Source organism: Trichosurus vulpecula, chromosome 1, assembly GCF_011100635.1.
Source record: "Trichosurus vulpecula isolate mTriVul1 chromosome 1, mTriVul1.pri, whole genome shotgun sequence".
Taxonomy (NCBI): Eukaryota; Metazoa; Chordata; class Mammalia; order Diprotodontia; family Phalangeridae; genus Trichosurus; species Trichosurus vulpecula.
In genome coordinates, this window is record NC_050573.1 from 362,763,797 (window position 1) to 362,781,087 (window position 17,291).

The 17,291-nt window shown below is 39.0% G+C and overlaps 1 protein-coding gene across 2 annotated transcripts in view; it reads right to left on the minus strand.

Annotated features, from left to right (window-relative positions):
* The window catches only part of SLC39A6 (solute carrier family 39 member 6), a 38,826-nt gene extending 27,030 nt beyond the window's left edge, over window positions 1-11,796 (minus strand). Inside the window, exons 1-4 of one of the 2 annotated variants that reach the window (XM_036741247.1) lie at window positions 11,728-11,796; window positions 7,652-8,329; window positions 4,565-4,748; window positions 2,197-2,366 (exon numbers count right to left, since the gene is read on the minus strand). In XM_036741247.1, coding sequence (XP_036597142.1) covers window positions 2,197-2,366; window positions 4,565-4,748; window positions 7,652-8,329; window positions 11,728-11,793 — 1,098 coding nt within the window. In that variant the 5' untranslated portion in view covers window positions 11,794-11,796. The remainder of the gene's footprint in view (window positions 1-2,196; window positions 2,367-4,564; window positions 4,749-7,651; window positions 8,330-11,727) is intronic. The other variant, XM_036741248.1, reaches the window with a different exon arrangement.
* Between the last annotated feature and the right edge of the window lie 5,495 nt (window positions 11,797-17,291).

Genomic DNA, 17,291 nt, shown 5'->3' on the forward strand with positions numbered 1-17,291 from the left:
TCACATGTAAAACCATCTGGCCCTGGAGATTTTTTCCTAGGGAGTTCGTTGATGGCCTGCTCAATTTCTTTTTCTGATATGGGGTCATTAAGAAATTTCACTTCCTTCTCTGTTAGTCTGGGCAGTTTATGTTTTTGTAGATATTCATCCATATCTCTAAGGTTGTCAAATTTATGGGCATACAGTTGGGCAAAATAATTCCTAATTATTGTTTTGATTTCCTCTTCATTAGAGGTGACCTCACCCTTTTCATTTTTTATACTGGTAATTTGATTTTCTTCTTTCTTTTTTTTAATCAAATTGGCCAAAGGTTTATCAATTTTATTGGTTTTTTCATAAAACCAGCTCTTTGTTTTATTTATTAATTCAATAGTTTTCTTGGTTTCAATTTTATTAATCTCTCCTTTGATTTTCAGTATTTCTAATTTGGTATTTAATTGGGGGTTTTCAATTTGCTCTTTTTCTAGCTTTTTCAGCTGTATGCCCAGATCATTGATCTCCTCTTTCCCTATTTTATTCATGTAGGCCTTTAGAGATATAAAACTTCCCCTAAGAACTGCTTTTGCTGCATCCCATAAGTTTTGGTATGTTGTTTCATTATTGTCATTCTCTTGAATGAAATTATTAATTGTTTTTTGTACAAAAAAAGCCAATGCAACAAGAATTAGGAGGGAAGCAGAAAATTGGGAGAAAATCTTTGCAACTAGTATCTCTGATAAAGGCCTCATTTCTAAAATATACAGGGAACTGGGCCAAATATATAAGAATACAAGCCATTCCCCAATTGAGAAATGGTCAAAGGATATGAACAGGCAGTTTTCAGAGGAAGAAAAGATGTTAAGATAAGGAACTGCAAAAACCTTTGTTGTTGCCATTAACTAGCTTCATGATCTACAGCAAGTCATGTCACTTTTGTGTCTCAGTTTCCTTAGGTACCAAAATTGAAATAATACAAGCCTTACCTACTTCCAGTGTGTCTTAGGTTTTAGATAAACATAAGGAGAAATTCCTGTGCATCGCATATATTTAAGATATTGTCACATCATAGAAAACAATTATCTATTCCAAAAACAAACTTCAGTCACTTATTTAATAGTAACTAACAGCATTTAACACTAAAAGGGAAAGAAAATGTTCCCAATGCAGGTCTCTCTCAAGTAACTGTGCTTGCACTAATATCAAAGTTATCAGTGAATTAAGCAGAATAGAATTAAGAGCAAGATAATTATTTTAGCTGATGCTGTTAGGATAAGAGTTATGATTGATTAATCCACCCTATGTTGATGATTATATTAATTATATTTGATTTATCAGACAGATTCATACTGTTAGTTAAGAATGCATTAAGAATATAATTACTGCATTAACCACCCCCCCTGCCCCTCCAACTACTGGGCTTGTAGTAGAAATCATTTGCCTCTCTGCCTTGATCAATCATTACCATCCACTTCCTTGTGACCTTGTGCTTGAAAACCACAACTTCCTTAGTTCCTAGTTAACAGCTGGTCAAACACTGTTGTTAGAACAATGGAAAACCTCTGACAAGCTGACAAAAGGAAGGCCCTGGTTGAGGTGGCCCAACACAGCTAATGACCAGTGAAAGGCCTGCTGACAAAGTAGCTATGACTGATGGATTGCCCTTAGCCAATCATGAGAGCTTCTCAGCTTCTGATGGTTAACCAATCATAGGAGTTTCCAGGCTTTTGAAGAACCCTCCCAAGGGCTAGGGGACTTCCCAGATTCTCCAGGATCAAAAAAATCCCTCAGGCTCTGAACATCAAGATCCTAGGCAGAGAGGAAGGTCTTGAATTGGATGGCTTAGGGGCCACCAGTCTCCCTAATAAATCAATTACAGCTCAGACCCCTACCTTAGTAGTGCTTTACTGCTGATTGGAATTGTGGCCCACATGCCTTTATCAATCTCCTTTTAATATTTTTAAAAAATCCAAAATGCTAGCTTTAGTAAATTTCCTTAAGAAAAAAAGGAAAAAGCATGAAAACTTGTGTATACAAGTTAGTAATGTCCAACATATTTCAAAATTACATTTTATCATCAAAAATCAAACTTCTAACACATCCACGACTTAGATGCAAACAGTTTTAGTAAATAAACACTGAAAAATAACTTCTGAACAACTAATAATTACTGTCAACAATGAATAACAAAGTATGTTAAAATGGGTTAATACTACTTACATGTGGGAGAAGATGCAAAAAGGCATCACCACTTAATGTCCCAACAGCTAATGCCACAAGAAAACTTAGAAGAAACTTGAAAAACACACGATTCATCAGCGGTACTAAGATGACACCAAGCAAAGAAAGGAAACTGATGATGGAAATAGCTATGAATCCACCAATCCAAGCTGTTAAAACAAAACACACACAAAAGGTAATCATGCAGTTAATATACAAGTTACTTACTCGTTTGCCTGACTTTCACAACTAAGGTCAGCAGGACAGCAGCTAAGGGGCAAAAGTGCATCAAAGTATGGAACCCCGAGTTAGGAAGACCTAAGTTCAAAAATCCAGTCTCAAACTATTCCTGGCTAAGCGACCCTGGGCTAATCACAACTTTGATCTCAGTTTCCTCATCTACGAAATGGAGAAAGTAACAGCATCTACCTTCCAGGGTTGTTGTGAAGATAAAATGAGGTAATGTTTGTGCAGTGCTTTTCAAACTTTAAAGCCTTCCATAAATATTACCTATTATTATTAGGACTAAAGCTGTGGTGAAATGACAAACAAATCGTTGAAAAACATTTTCAGGTTCATATTCTTAACCAGAGAGTTCTTATTAGTTTATACAGTTTACACTGTTAAGACCAGCCCTGGGCTGGAAAGAAATTATTATGCTTTCTAGGACTGATGGTCTTGCTCTTTTGACAGTTCTTCGAACCTCAGTATTTCAATTCACCAATCATCACTTAATCACCATAATTTCCTCATCTGTAAAATGGGGATAATACTTGCACAACTAAGCTCAGAAGGTCATTGCAGGGCAAACACTCTGTAGTCATTACAATGTTATGTAAATGTCAGTAGCTATTAATATGATTTTTGAGAATTATATATCCACATAATAGCTGCATTCGTAATCAACAGGACGACTTAAGAACTCTAAACAACAAGATGAACAACCATGGTCATGGAGGACCCATCAATAAAACACGCTTCCTCACTTCCTGACAAAGAGGTAATGATCTCAGTATGCATTCTAAGATATATACATTTTTTTGGACACAGCCAATTTGGAAATTTGTTTTGTTTGACTATGCATATTTGTTCTTTTTTCTTTTTCAGTGGAGGGGGCAGTGGGAAGAAGAGAAGGTAAATTTTTGTTAATTGAAAAAATAGAATTTTTTAGAATGTGAAATTTTCAAAATTAAGCCATAAGGAACAAAGGACATACCACATAAAACACAGAATTTGAGAACGGAAGGAGCTTAGAGGCCATCTATTCTAACCTACACACGAAAAGAATCCCCACTATAAACACACCTAACAATTAGTGTCTAGCCTGCTTCAAGGACTCTAAGGTGAAGAAAGAAACTCCCACCCCTCAGGGCAAGTTTTTCCACTTTTTGGATTGTTGTTCAGTTGTGTCCAACTCTTCATGACCCTATTTGGGTTTTTTTGGCAAAGATCCTGGAGTGATTTGCCATTTCCTTCTCCAGCTCATTTTACAGATGAGGAAATTGAGGCAAACTGGGTTAAATGATTTGCCTGGGATCACACCGCTAGTAAGTGTTAGAGGCCACATTTGAACTCAGGAAGATGAGTCTTCCTGACTTCAGGCCCAGCACTCTATCAACTGTGCCACTTAGCTGCCTGGTGATAGAATATTATAGTGATATAAAAAAATGACCAAAAAAAATGGTTTCAGAAAAACCTGGGAACACTTCTATGAACTAATGCAAAATAAAGTGAGCAGAACTAAGAGAACATCGTACACAGTAACAGCAATATTGTAACAATGATTAAATGTGACTTAGCTACTCTGATCAATACAACGATCCAAGACAATTCCAAAAGATTCATGATGCAAAATGCTAATCGTCTCCAGAGAGCGCTCTCAAGGACTCTGCTGCAGGTTGAAGCACACTTCCCCCTCCACTTTGTTTCTTGCTTTTTACTGTTGGTTTTGTTTTGTTTTTGCAACATGGCTAGTATGAAAATGTTTTACACGACTTCACACATATAGCTGATATCATACTGCTTACATCCATTTAATTCTAGTTCAGTTTTCTTATTTTACAGGTCAGGAAACTGAGGCCGAGGGAGAATAGGTAACCTCTACCATATCATAGTGATAGGAAGCATTAAATTCCAGAAGCCCAAGTCTTGTGATTCCAAAACCAGTATTCTTTCCATTACATAACACTGTCTCCTAAATGACATTTAACAAAAGTCTCCTGAATTTTAAATTTTACATTATAAAATTATCCCGACTTTTTTTAAATTTGATAATTTTTCATAGAAATATTTTCCACCTCTTTCCTCTTTCCTACCATACACCTCTCAAAGTTTAACAAAGCTGCTAAAGAGCATAATTCCACCTTACCTATTTGTAAAGAATAGGTCTTGGGAGGGATTTCAGTCTTCTTTTCACTGGTTACGTGAACTATACAGGATTTGCCATCGATCTGATTGATAATAGCTGGACAAAGATAATTAAATTCTGTGGCATTCAGCAATACTTGTATGCCCATTCCATGAGACTGGAGAAGTTTTGATGCATTGAAGCACTAATGAAAACAAAACATTTCAAATTACAAAAGGCATTATCATAGTATGAAACCTGGAAAAAAAACACCATAAGCTTTTTGCTACAGGAGAGCCCTACCTTCCTGCTAAAACATATGGAAAATTGTTTAAATTCAAGTAACTCTAAATTAATTTTGTTTTGAGAATTTGGGCACACACCCTGAAATGCAGTACAGTGGGAATTAACTTAACTGCCAAACAGGCCAGGGGCAACAGTCTAACGAAAGGTTGTGACACTCACTTTATGGAATCAGCTTCTGGCTTTTTCTTGCCAAGCGTTTGAAATTCACAGGCAAATAGTACTAACCTAGTTTACAGCAAAGGTGTCAAAAATGTTGCGCACAAAAGAGCCAGATTAAAATGGAAGTGGGAAATATTTAACAAAATAAAAATACTACAAAGATAATGTTCACACGTGACTTTCTAAGTCAACATGCTTGCCACGTTGATCCTTAGGTATGATTTAGTAGTCCTTATATCTATTTGAGTTTGATACCACTGCTTTATTAACATGTATTCATCTGGAGAAAAAGCTTGAGTGAATAAGCATATGGATGAACTGGCATATGCAAGTTTAAGTCAATTTGTCTATAGGCTGGGAGTCAAGCAACTACAGAGGTAGTCCCTGCTGTCACTAACTGTGTGGTTTTAGACAAGCCACTTTTCCCCCTTGGATTTAGATATTTCCCTCATCTGTAAAACGAGTTCAATGGAATGGATGATCGTAAAGTCACTTCCTGCTTTAAAGTTTAAGATTCTATCTAACTTATATTTACGATTTACAACTTATTTACTTGTAAACCTGAATTAACTTGTTACTCACCTACCATCAAATAATTTTCTATTGCAGATAGTGAGAAGAAGCTGCTTTAAGAAATCTGTTGATTTATGATAAATGGTAATTCTTAGGACTAACAAAATGAAGTTATTCATCCTAATAAACATATATCATGACATCTCTCCCGCAATAGGTTTAGTTCAACCCTGAAAATACTTATATAGCACCTGTCTCTCTTTGGTGAATAGAATTAATACTGGTCAAGCAGGCAGCTAGATGGTCTAGTGGAGAGAATGTTGACTTGATCCTGCCTCAGACACTTATAAGCTGTGTGATCCTAGGTAAGTCAGTTAACCTCCTTCAGCCTCAGTTTCTTCATCTGTAAAATGAAGATAATAGGACCTACCTCACAAGGTTGTTGGGTGAACCAAATGAAACAATATATGTAAAGCACTTTGCAAACTTAAAACTGCTGTGTAAATGTTAGCTGTTAGCTCAAATATTCCATTGTGAGGTACACCTCCTATCAGCTATCAGATATTCATCCTTGATAGCTTTTTAGACCACTAGCTACATTTGCCAAATTTCTTGATTAAATTTATTTTATCATGTCACTTTTCATTATGTTCTTTAGACTTACAAGCACCTGACAGCTTTCTGATCTTATCAAAGAAATTCTTTGGCTACATGTAAGATTTCTTTTTAGTAGGTGTCAGGTTGGTCAAAAGCTCTGACTCTGCATTGTGCATAATCTCATTTGGCTACTTAAGATACCAGGAGGGACAGAATATCATTTTTTTTTTAAATTGCAAGTATATTACAAATTAGAAAATTTTCTAGGAAAATATAAGTTAACATTAACTTCCATATTTCTTGTTAAACCTCAACTGCACCTTTTTAAAGTGGGTTGACTAAAATTACCCGTACCAGGTGATTAGTGTTGAAGAATGGATCAGAAATCTACTGAATATGGTACCATAGGGATTAGAAAGAGTTAATTCACATCAACACAGTAAGCAGTTTACTTCTTCCCAGAAGGACCAAGGTCATTATGTTATTGTACAAATAAATAATACTTTACTAGAAAATTTGCATTTATTTCCTTGTTTCTTCAGACTGTGCAGAGTCTTTTGTTTATGAATGCAGGTATGAAATAAATCACTTTTGCTTATTCCATTACCATTATTTCATGCTGTATTTTAGCATGACATCTAAGTTAAAAGAATATATTTTAAATGTATTTTCAACAGGGATGTTCTATAGAAAAATTAATAAAGTTTGTGTTTCATGTTTAAAAAAAAAATGTTAGCTGTTAGAATAAAATCTTACAGGGGGCAGCTAAGTGGTACAGTGAATACAGCACTAAGGTCCAGAAATCAGGAGAACCTGAGTTCAAATCTAGCCTCAGATACTTGACATTTACTAGATGTGTGACCTTGGGCAAGTCACTTAACCCCAACTGCCTTGCCTTCCTCCCTCAAAAAAAAAATATACTTCAAATATTAGTTTATTGTCAGGAGAAGGTTCTCTCAAAAAATAAACTATTGGCCTCGAAGCTTTCTAGGTTGATTATGTGATTGTTCAAATTGCCTCAACTTTTACATCAGATACCTTGAAACTCACCCTTTGTAAGCCAGGATACATCAGAATATTCTTTACTAGTAGTTAATAAGTTACTATGCTGATATGAATTCAAATTATAATACTTTTATTTATTAAAATGTAGCTAATAATTTAGCTCTTTAAAATTCCACAGATTTGAATATTTGTTGACTATACTAGTTGAAAGCCACTTTTTGTTCAGATAATTATAACACTTCACTTTCCCACAGAATTATATGTAGTAGTAATTTCCACATCTAAGGCTCTGTTTATGTTTGCCAAAAAAAATCCATTAATTAAAAACCTTTCTTTGTCTGAAATAAAGACAACTTTGTTTTGTTATAAATGAACTTAAGTAGGAAGGGTTTAAGCTATGGCAAAACTGAGAAGTAATCAGTTTTTGGTGCCTACCCTTTTCCCCTTTTCCCTTCTAATGCCAATGTTCATGGTGGCCTACCACTCAGCACATGTTTAGTTAAAAACAATAAACAAATTTAATCTTACCTCCTGGACATTTTGGTTGGAATGTTTAGAATATATAGAACTTCCTCCTCGGTCTGGTTCATTCACAACTGATTCATTTGCTTTTCCTCTTGCCAGCAAGCTCATACCATTACCCTCTGTTGTGTTGGGTGCCAAGGAACTGTTCAAATCTTTGGGCAGAAGCTGTTTGGTAGTCTTTAGGAAATGATTTCCTCCTATGGCAGTGCTGTAAATTGCTGTGGTCATCTCACTAACACCGTCCTTGACCAAAATGCTTGGCTGGCTCTCAATATTTTCTGATTTGTGTAATCCTTTAATGTGGCTATTCCTAGTATCCTTAATTGTGCCACCAGATTCATGATCTGGACACAAAGTTTTCTTAATATTTTTATTTGTGGTACCATGATGATGATGGTGATGATCATGGTCATGATTTATATGGATTCTCTTAGGTTTATCAATGCCTATATTCTGAAGCAATTTTCTAAATCCTTCAACTGTCAAGGAATTATTCTCACCGTATCTATGGAAAAGCTCCTGTAAGTGCTGCCGCTGAGTAACAATTGCCAAATCAACATTAATACTAGTTGCCCAATTGGGAACACTTTTTTCTGGTTCCATTCCATGATGGTTACCTAACACTGATATGACTAATGTGAAGAGCAGAGCCACAGAAAATGTCTTCTCCATTGTAGTTTCCTATAAGAAAAGGAGAAAAAAATATCATTATTCCTTGTCTTTAGTAAGAAAATAGGAGTGGGTTTCAAAAATCATGTACTTGAAAAAGTATACAAACAAATATATATTTATTAGGTACCTATTTATGTGATGCGGAAACAAAGACAAATTAAATCATTCCTGAAGACCTCATAGTCTACTTAGGAATAAGACAAAAACACAGATGAGTAATACTTCAATGGATATGTGATCTCCTTGAAGTTAAGTATTTCTTTCCATGGTGCAGAATGAAACCACAACTTCTCATCCTGGGCCAAATCCTAGTCCACCCAGTAAGCTTTAGGGACGATTCGCACAATCTTTAAATATTATATGAGGACCATTACAACACAATTAGCAAGCTTTTATTGAACCTCTGTGTTTGCAGTACTATTTGATAGAGACATAGTTTACAATCTAGTTGAGGAAATTACCATGCATACTAAAGAACAGGTAAGTGCTAACCAGATTTAGTAGCATTAACTTGTAGTACCACAGAAGTTATATTTCATAACCTGGGGTCCGCAGATAGATTTCGGGGAGTCTGTGAACTTGGAAGGGAAAAAGACACTTTTATTTTTATGAACCGAACTCAAATTTAGCATTTCCCTTAATTATGAATGTAGACAATGGACATTATACTGAGAGGGGGTCCAAAGGCTTCACCAGACAGTTAAATGGGCCCATCACACACACACACACACACACACACGAGATTAAGAACCCCTGAGTTAAAGGACAGACTGAAATGGGCTTATGTAGGCCTTGAAAAAGGTTAAGATTTAGATATACAGAATAAAGACAGGCATTCTAAAGAAAAGCAACAAAAGAGAGGAATGAGGAAAAGGAGGAAGAATTTAAGTGAGGCATTCCAGGGGCAGAAAAATAAAAAGAATATTAAAGAAACAGAGTTGGATGGGTAGAGGCCAGATCTTGGAGAGCATTAAAAGGCCACAGGGAACTTTGCACTTGATTGGGCAACAGGAAGCCCTAGAATAAGAAAGAGAAATGATAAAAGCAAATGTTTTAGGATCATTAGTACTGATGCAGCTTGTGTGACTGGTTAACATGCAAAGACTAGGTTAGAACAGTTAGGCGAGTATTTCAGTGGTTAAGTCCAACTAGATGAATGTCCTCCCTTTTCTAAAATGCAGAAAGTAGACCATTGTAAAGATAAAGACCAAAGAAATATGCAAACACTTCTCTCAGAGCACAGTGAAGATATTCATGACTCTGAATCCCAGCCTTTTCACTGGCTGTCCTACATACCTGGAATGCTCCTTCTTCATCTCAAATCCTACCTTCTGTAGGAGGCTGTTCCCAGTCTCTCCCTTTTTACCATCTCTGAAGTGTCTTCCCTCTGAATCTGACTCCTATTTACAATGTATATGCCTTTTATATACATCATTGTTAGTAGGTTGTCCTTCCCATTAGAATGAATTCCTTGAGGACAGGGACCTTTGGATTTCATTGTATCTCCAGCTCTTGGGAGTGTATGGCATATAGTAAGTGCTTAATAAATGCTCATGGATTGACAGAATCTCTAAGAGGATTAGAGGAAGAGCACTGAAAAGAGCCTTGAAGAAAAGAGTGAAATAAGATAAAGGCAGAGGAGAAAAAGGAAAAAGAAGATGGGGCAAAAGAGAGCGAAAGAGGTTTAAAGGAAATTGGATAGCAGTCTCTGTGCTGAACGAACTGAAAGAATGACCACCAATAGATAAAACCATATAGTTTCAGCTTTTAGAACCTTTCATTAAGCAAATACAAGGCAAATACAGGCTGGTGACTCCCCACCCTGCTGCTTCGTTCTGGGAAAGAGACTTCAAGTCTATTTACCTGACAACTTTCCCATTACCTTAGGATGATATCCCAGCAAAAACTATTCTACACTAAAAAGGGCACTGCCTCTTCCCCATCTGCCTCTAAAATACACATCTTCTCTATTCCCGTTAGGGAGTAGTACCTCCTCTCCTTCCCCACCTTTCAAAAACTCTGGGCTACCTTAAGCTAATTCCCTTGAAGGATCCCCCCCGCAATAAATCAACCCTTCCCAATTAGTAATGGAGGGCAACACCTCTCCCGTATTTCAATAAAAATCAAATAATAACCCTAGTGTCTAATGTTCAAGTTCTGCCTTTGATTCGCACTAATTTTGTGACCAAGGGTAAGTCACGTCACTCAAGTGTCCTAATTCTAAGTTATAGCTCAGCTTACTATCCACGAGGGAAGTAATTTCCCACCAGGGGATTCCAATTCCAAGCCCGTAATGCTCCGCGATCACCCATTTCCCGCCCCCCCCCAATAAAGTTCAAGTCACCGAGCTAAGTTCTAGGGGATACAAGTAAAAACACTCCTAGACCTCAAGCTGCTGACATTCTCTTGGGGTTGGGATTAAGGAGGAAAAGGAATCAACCAGTAAGTATTTTATCAAGTGCCTGCATTATATGCCAGGCATTGTGCTATACCTAAAGACAACCAGTACAGAGAATGAAACAATTACAACTCGCCAGGAGCTAGACACAGAGAAGTAATACTTCAAGAGATTTGTTTATCTCACTCAAGTTTTCCCAGTGATGATACAGCTTCTAGTCTACATTCTAGGAGAGGGAGAAAGTACACACATTCATGTGAATGTTTAAGTGTCAGTACATATTGCATATAATATGCATATATACATATACAAAGCATATAAGCATATACAAAATCATCTTATTATTATACTTATTCGTATATAAATATACACAAACCTTTCCTGCCCTGGATACGTGGGCGCTAGTCTATTCCCTAGCCTGGAAAACTAGGTTTAGAGGATGGATTCTTAACCTTTTTTGAAACCAACGGACCCCAAGTTTTCAAATGCAGAAAACAGGATTACAAAGGGAACCAGTTAGACTAACATAGGGTTATCAAACTACTGAATAGCCCGTTCAAGAACCCCGCGTAAAGACACCCCGTGTAGACAGAACCCCTCCACCCCCAACCCAAAGTTTCTTCCAGCGTTGGGGAGAACAGCGGACACACCTGGGACGCTCAGCTTCCTGGTACCCCTCCCAATTCCAGCTGTGTCCCGAGGGCGGGGCTGCTCCCAGGAAACAAAGCGGCAGCAGCCGCGCGAGGTCCACACGCGCACAGCGCTCCCCCTCCTTCTCGCAGCCCTCCGCGCCCTCCCCTCACACCGCCCCCCCTCAGTCGCGGGCCCGCACCCTTCCCAAGCCTCGCCGCCCAGGCGGGGGGCTCCGCGCCCGGGGTCGAGGCCGCCAGCTCTCGACGCCCACACCGGCTGGTCGAGGGCGGGGTTGCGGGTGCTTCTTAGTGCAACAAAGTAAGGCGCTCGAGCCCCCAAGGCCGCACGTCTCACCCCACGAGGTCGGTACCCTCACCTGCAGCGTCCGGCCAGCCCCGAGGCTGGCCCCAAGCTGCCCGCACCGGGCTCGGCTCTGGGGCATGCGCAGTGCGGCCGCCGCGGTCCCGTCCACGTCCTTTTCCGGGTTTTAGAAGCGCCGAAAGGATGCTTAGCCAGAGCGCTCGCAGACCTCGCTGGTTCAGTGGAGGGGGCGGAGCTGGAGAAAATTTGTCTCTTTAATTAGCTGGGATCTTTTGCTTCCCTGCCTCCCTTCTACCCCACCCACTCCGCCCCCAGGGTGTACGCGAACTTGCTTGTGTTACGATAGGCAGGAAAATGAAAAAAACTCGGGAAGTGGTGATTTCATTCCCAGGGGATTGAGGCTTGCAGCTCCTTCTAGTTTTCTCAATCTCATCTGCCTCCGGGCTTTCTTGGTCCAGCTCCTTAACTGGAAAATGCGGGCTGCGCCAGCTGACCTCACTGCCTCGCACCCACGCCTTTTCTAGTTCCCCTCGGGCTGGTTTCTACGCCCACCCGTTTGCTGGAAGGTTGCCAAAAACCCCATCGTCATAAGAATTACCCTTTTCGACTCTGAAGCATTTGATCATCTCTCTGCCTCTTTGAAGCCCCCCTCACTTTGCCTCCCTGCAGTTCTGGTTTTCCTCCTACCCCTCTACGTGCTTTTCGGAGTCTTTCACTAGTTTCTGTTTCTCGGTTACCGTCTAATTATAGGCAATCTCGCCAAAGCTGCCTTTGCCCCTCTTTCCTTTCTTCTGGCAACACCACGCCGCGTTAATACTTTATCCATCTCCATTATGAAGATGGTTGCCCAAATCATAGCATTGTAGGTTTGGATGGTACCTTACAGATGGTTTAGTTGATAGAAGTCCATCATACAGGGAACAGGCCTGTGCAAGTTAAATGAGGCCCGGAACTGAATAGCTAGAAGATACAGGACAACAAAACAACTTTTCTTGACTCTTGGCCTGCCATCCCCAACCTCAAATTCCCTGTGTTCATGGTAGTATCACTCTTCTATTTCCCCAGGTTCAATTCATGTCCACTATCTCTCATTTCTTTCTTGTCCTGCCTCCTCTATACCAATGGTTTCAAATTCAAATAGAAACAGGACCCCCTAATCCATATATGAGGATCCCTGTGGCATACTGGTTTTAAAATGTGATGTTAACTGCTTTATTCTATTTTTAAAAATTTTGTTAAATATTTCCCAATTACATTTTAATCTGGTTCTGAGTGCTCTGGAAAGTATTTTGAACCACCAGCAACAGGAAGGTCCTAGGTCTGACACATCTGCTCTACACCTCCTCCAACTCTTTCCTGTATTCAGTCATTAATCTGTCCCTGCTCCTTGAGTCATCTAAGTGGTGCAGAGGATTTGCTCTGAACTCAGACACTTACTAGCTGTGTGATACTGGGTAAATCACTCAACCTCTGTCTGCCTCAGTTCATAACCAGAAAATGAGGATGATGATAGCATCAACCTCCCAGGGTTGTTGTAAAGATCAAATGAGACAATATTTGTAAACCTTTAGCATAGTGCCTGGCACATAGTGCGAACCTAATAAATGCTTCCTTCCTTCCTTGCAATCCCTACTGCTGCCACCCTAGTGCAGGCTCTCATTACCACTGAAAACATGGTACTGTGACAACTATACTATTTCAGCTTTCAATCCACAGAATCACAGAATTTGAGATTTGGAAGGAACTTCAGCAGCCATCTAGTCCAACCCATGCCCAAAAGGAACTTCCACTATAATACCCCTGACAAATCTGGCCTCTCTTTAAAGACCTCCAGTAAGAGTCACTGCCACCTCTCTTGGCAGATCATTTCACATTTGGACAGCTTGAATTTTTAGAAAGTTTTTCCCCACATCAAGCCAAAATTTATCTCTGCTATTTTTACCCTTCTCTCCTAGTGCTGCACTCTGGGACCATACAGGAGTGTAACCCCTTTTCCAAGTGTTCCCTCTTTCAAACTCCTGAAGGCAGTTATCAGGTCCTGCTACATTGCCCCATCCTACCCCCTCCTGCACCTATCCCTCAGTCTTCTTCAGGCTAACCATTCCATTTCCTTCAACCAATATGATCCATATGATATGGACTTTTCAAAGGTGTCAAACACTAGGCCTGCTGGCCACATTCAGCTGGCAACTCTGTAGTGCCCCCGAACCAGATTAAAATGTAATTGGAAAACATTAAACAAAATAGAAATGCTATAGATAGAGCATAATTTTAAAAAGTGGTTTTCTAAATCAATATGCTGCCTCATATACAGCTTAATAGCCTTCATTTCTATTTGAGTTCGACAACATTGCTCTATACTACTTTCATACATTAATCTTCCTTAACTATTACTCTTGTGTTATTCCTTTGTCTGAGATTTTTCATGGTTCCTCACTATCTACAAGATTAATTACAAATACCTGTAGTTAGCACTCAATACCTTTCATAATCAAGCGTTACGACTTATGTAGTGGATAGAGTACCGAACCTGGAGTCAGGAAGACCCCAGTTCAATTCTAGCCTTTTTTCACTTCACAAGTGAATTCTTCACTTTCTAGCTATGTGACCCTGGGCAAATCACTTAACCTCTGTTTGCCTCTGTTGCAGGATCATAATAGCACTTACTTTTCAGGGTTGTTGTGAAGCTCCAATGAGATAACTGTAAAGTGCCTGGCACATAGTAGATGTTATATAAATGTTAGCTATTATCATTTTCATATATGTACTTACATAAAAAGTATATATATGTGTATGATTTATTGATGCTCCTTTAAAAAAAGACCATTATTCCCAACGACTCCCAGAACTTCCTAAGGAAACCCTCTCTGGCCACAAGGAAGTATATAGTTAAAACAAATCAACATATAGACCACGTCTAGCAATGTATGCCTAATTTTATACCTATAGTTCCCCACTTCTCTCTCTTGAGGTGGGAGACATGCTTCACTGCTAGTCCTCTGAAATTAATAAGAGTCCTGATGTTTTTCAACTGTTGTTTTCCTTTTTATTATTGTCATTGCATAAATTTTATTCTGGATCTGCTCATTTCACTCTGCATCAGTTCATACGTCTTCCCAAGTTTCTCTGAATTCTTCATATATGTTTGATTTACCTTTCCTGTCTCATCTCTTCTTAACTCTATCCTAAATGAACATTCTTGTGAGTGGCATTGTTTGTAGTGAGGTAGCAGGCTTAATGCAAGCCAGCTTGGCATAGTGTAAATAGCTTTGGACTGACAATAGGCTGACTTTGTTCTCATCTCAGATCTGCCACTGCGTTTCTTGAGCAAGTCACTATGCCTGTCTAGTCCTGATTCCTCAGTTTTCCTCCATCTGTAAAATCATAGGATTTACAATTGGAAGAAACCTTAAACGTAATGTAGTTCAATTCTCTTATAGAGGAGGAAACTGAGACTCAAAGAGGATGTCAGTCACCAAACATTTATTAAATCCTTAGTACCTGTTAGGCACTATGCCAAGTGCTAGAGATACAAAGAAAGGAGAAAACATGGTCCTGTCCTCAAGGGACTGACATTCTAACGGGGGAGACAACATGTGAACAACTAGGTACCTGTAAGATATAAACAGTGGTAATCCCTGAAGGAAGGCACTAATAGTGGAGGGGGCCACAAGAGACCTCTTACAGGAGGGGGGCTTTGAGCTGATTCTTGATGGAAGCAAGGAGGAGCTGATAAGGAGGGAGAATATTCTCGGCACAGAGGACAGCTGGTGAAAAGCTATAGAGTCAAGAGAGTATTAAGAAGGCTAGTATTGCTAGAGTGTAGAGTACCCTGGGGGGAGGAAAGTGTTAGATTGGAAAGGTCACAAGGGGTCATCTTGTAAGGGGTTTTAAAAGATGGAGGGAGGATTTTATATTTGTAAAAGAAAGCTGCTGGAGTTTACTATTCAGGGGAGAGGAAGTGCCATGATTGGACTTGCACTTTAGGAAGATAACTTTGGTAGCTAAGTGGAGAGCAAACTGGAGTGGAGAAAGGCAGAGAGACCAATCACCAAGGAAATGACTTGCTCATAATCACAGAGAGAATAAGCAGAGAATTTGGGACCATTGCCCAGGTCTTCTGATTCCAAAGCCATGCTGCTTCCACTAAGGTACTTAATCCACAAACATTTATTAAGCACTTACTGTGTGTCAGGCACTGTGCTATACAGTAGACAGATAACTGTGGAACATTTTATACCATTTTATATCATTTTTGTAATTTCAATAAGACTCAGAGTCTGAACTGATTAACCAGAAGAAAAGCCTGATCCTAACAGTCTCTTTGTTCTCTGAGTAAACTCAGAATACCTCTATCTTATGTCAACAAGCCCAGATGGAGCATTCTTTCCTCTGTCCATGGCCATTAAGGATGAGAGACCTTTAGCCTTGAGAAATTATCTTGAATTATGTGACTTTTTCTTATCTTAATATTTTATGGGCATATACTATGTTATGGAATGTTAATGGCAAATTAAACACAGAGATCCTGGGTTGTAATTCGAAGTGACACTTTGTCAACTATCCTGACTTATTGTATTTACAACCTATTCCATTAAGGAAAATCCTTGTCTTGTATCATGGGGGTCATAAAAGTGACATAATGCAGGCTGCTGTGTTGGGACTAGGAAAAATGTATATAAGTTTTCTCATTTCTTTGTTCAGGCAGTCAGAATTTATGCTCTGGCTCCTTGTACGTTCAAGTAAGCTAGCTCTGCTGCTTTCAGGGAATAAACAATATGGATTTTTCTATCACCTAGCTTGTTTGCCTCCTTTAACCAAACTTTCAGGTTAATAATACAAATACAAAATAAAAGTCCTTTGTTCTATTTTTAAAAAATATTAATTTGCTTATCTTTAGTTTTTGACATCCACTTCCATTAGGTTTTGAGTTCCAAATTTTCTCTCTCTCCCTCCCCTCTCCCCACCCAAGACCTGCAATCTGGTATAGGATCTACATATATATTCATATTAAACATATTTTCACATTAGTCATGTTGTAAAGAAGAATTAGAACCAATGGGAGGAACCACGAGAAAGAAGAAACGAACAAAAAGAGCAAACAGTATATGCTTTGATCTACATTCAAACTCAATAGTTCTTTTTCTGGATGGAGATAACATGGTAGCAAACCTGCCACCCTGGGGGACGTCTCACTGGCAGACTCACAGGAAAAGATACTTACACTTTTAGGAGAAAAGGGAGAAAGACTCCCATTAGGTAGTAAGGTCTGGTCATGAGATGCCAGCCACCCCCCCCCCCGGGAATATGAGCAAGGAGAGTCACTTCATTCTGGCTGTTTTGCCCTTCATTCCATGAATTCCCAAAGGAAGGGGTAAGGACGTGAGGACATCAGGGGCAACTTTGGGGCTGATCTGGCTCAAGCTGTTTACTAGGAAAGGTTCTAGAGTGGGACTTAGGGTATAGTTCAGCTCAACCTAATTGAGAGTAAATATCTTAAGACTAGGAATGCAAGGATATTACTGACATTCTGACATTACGAGGATCATTTAAGAGACTTGCCAGGTAATATTACATTTGCTATTAACAATTTTCTGTCACTTTAAACATAAATATAAG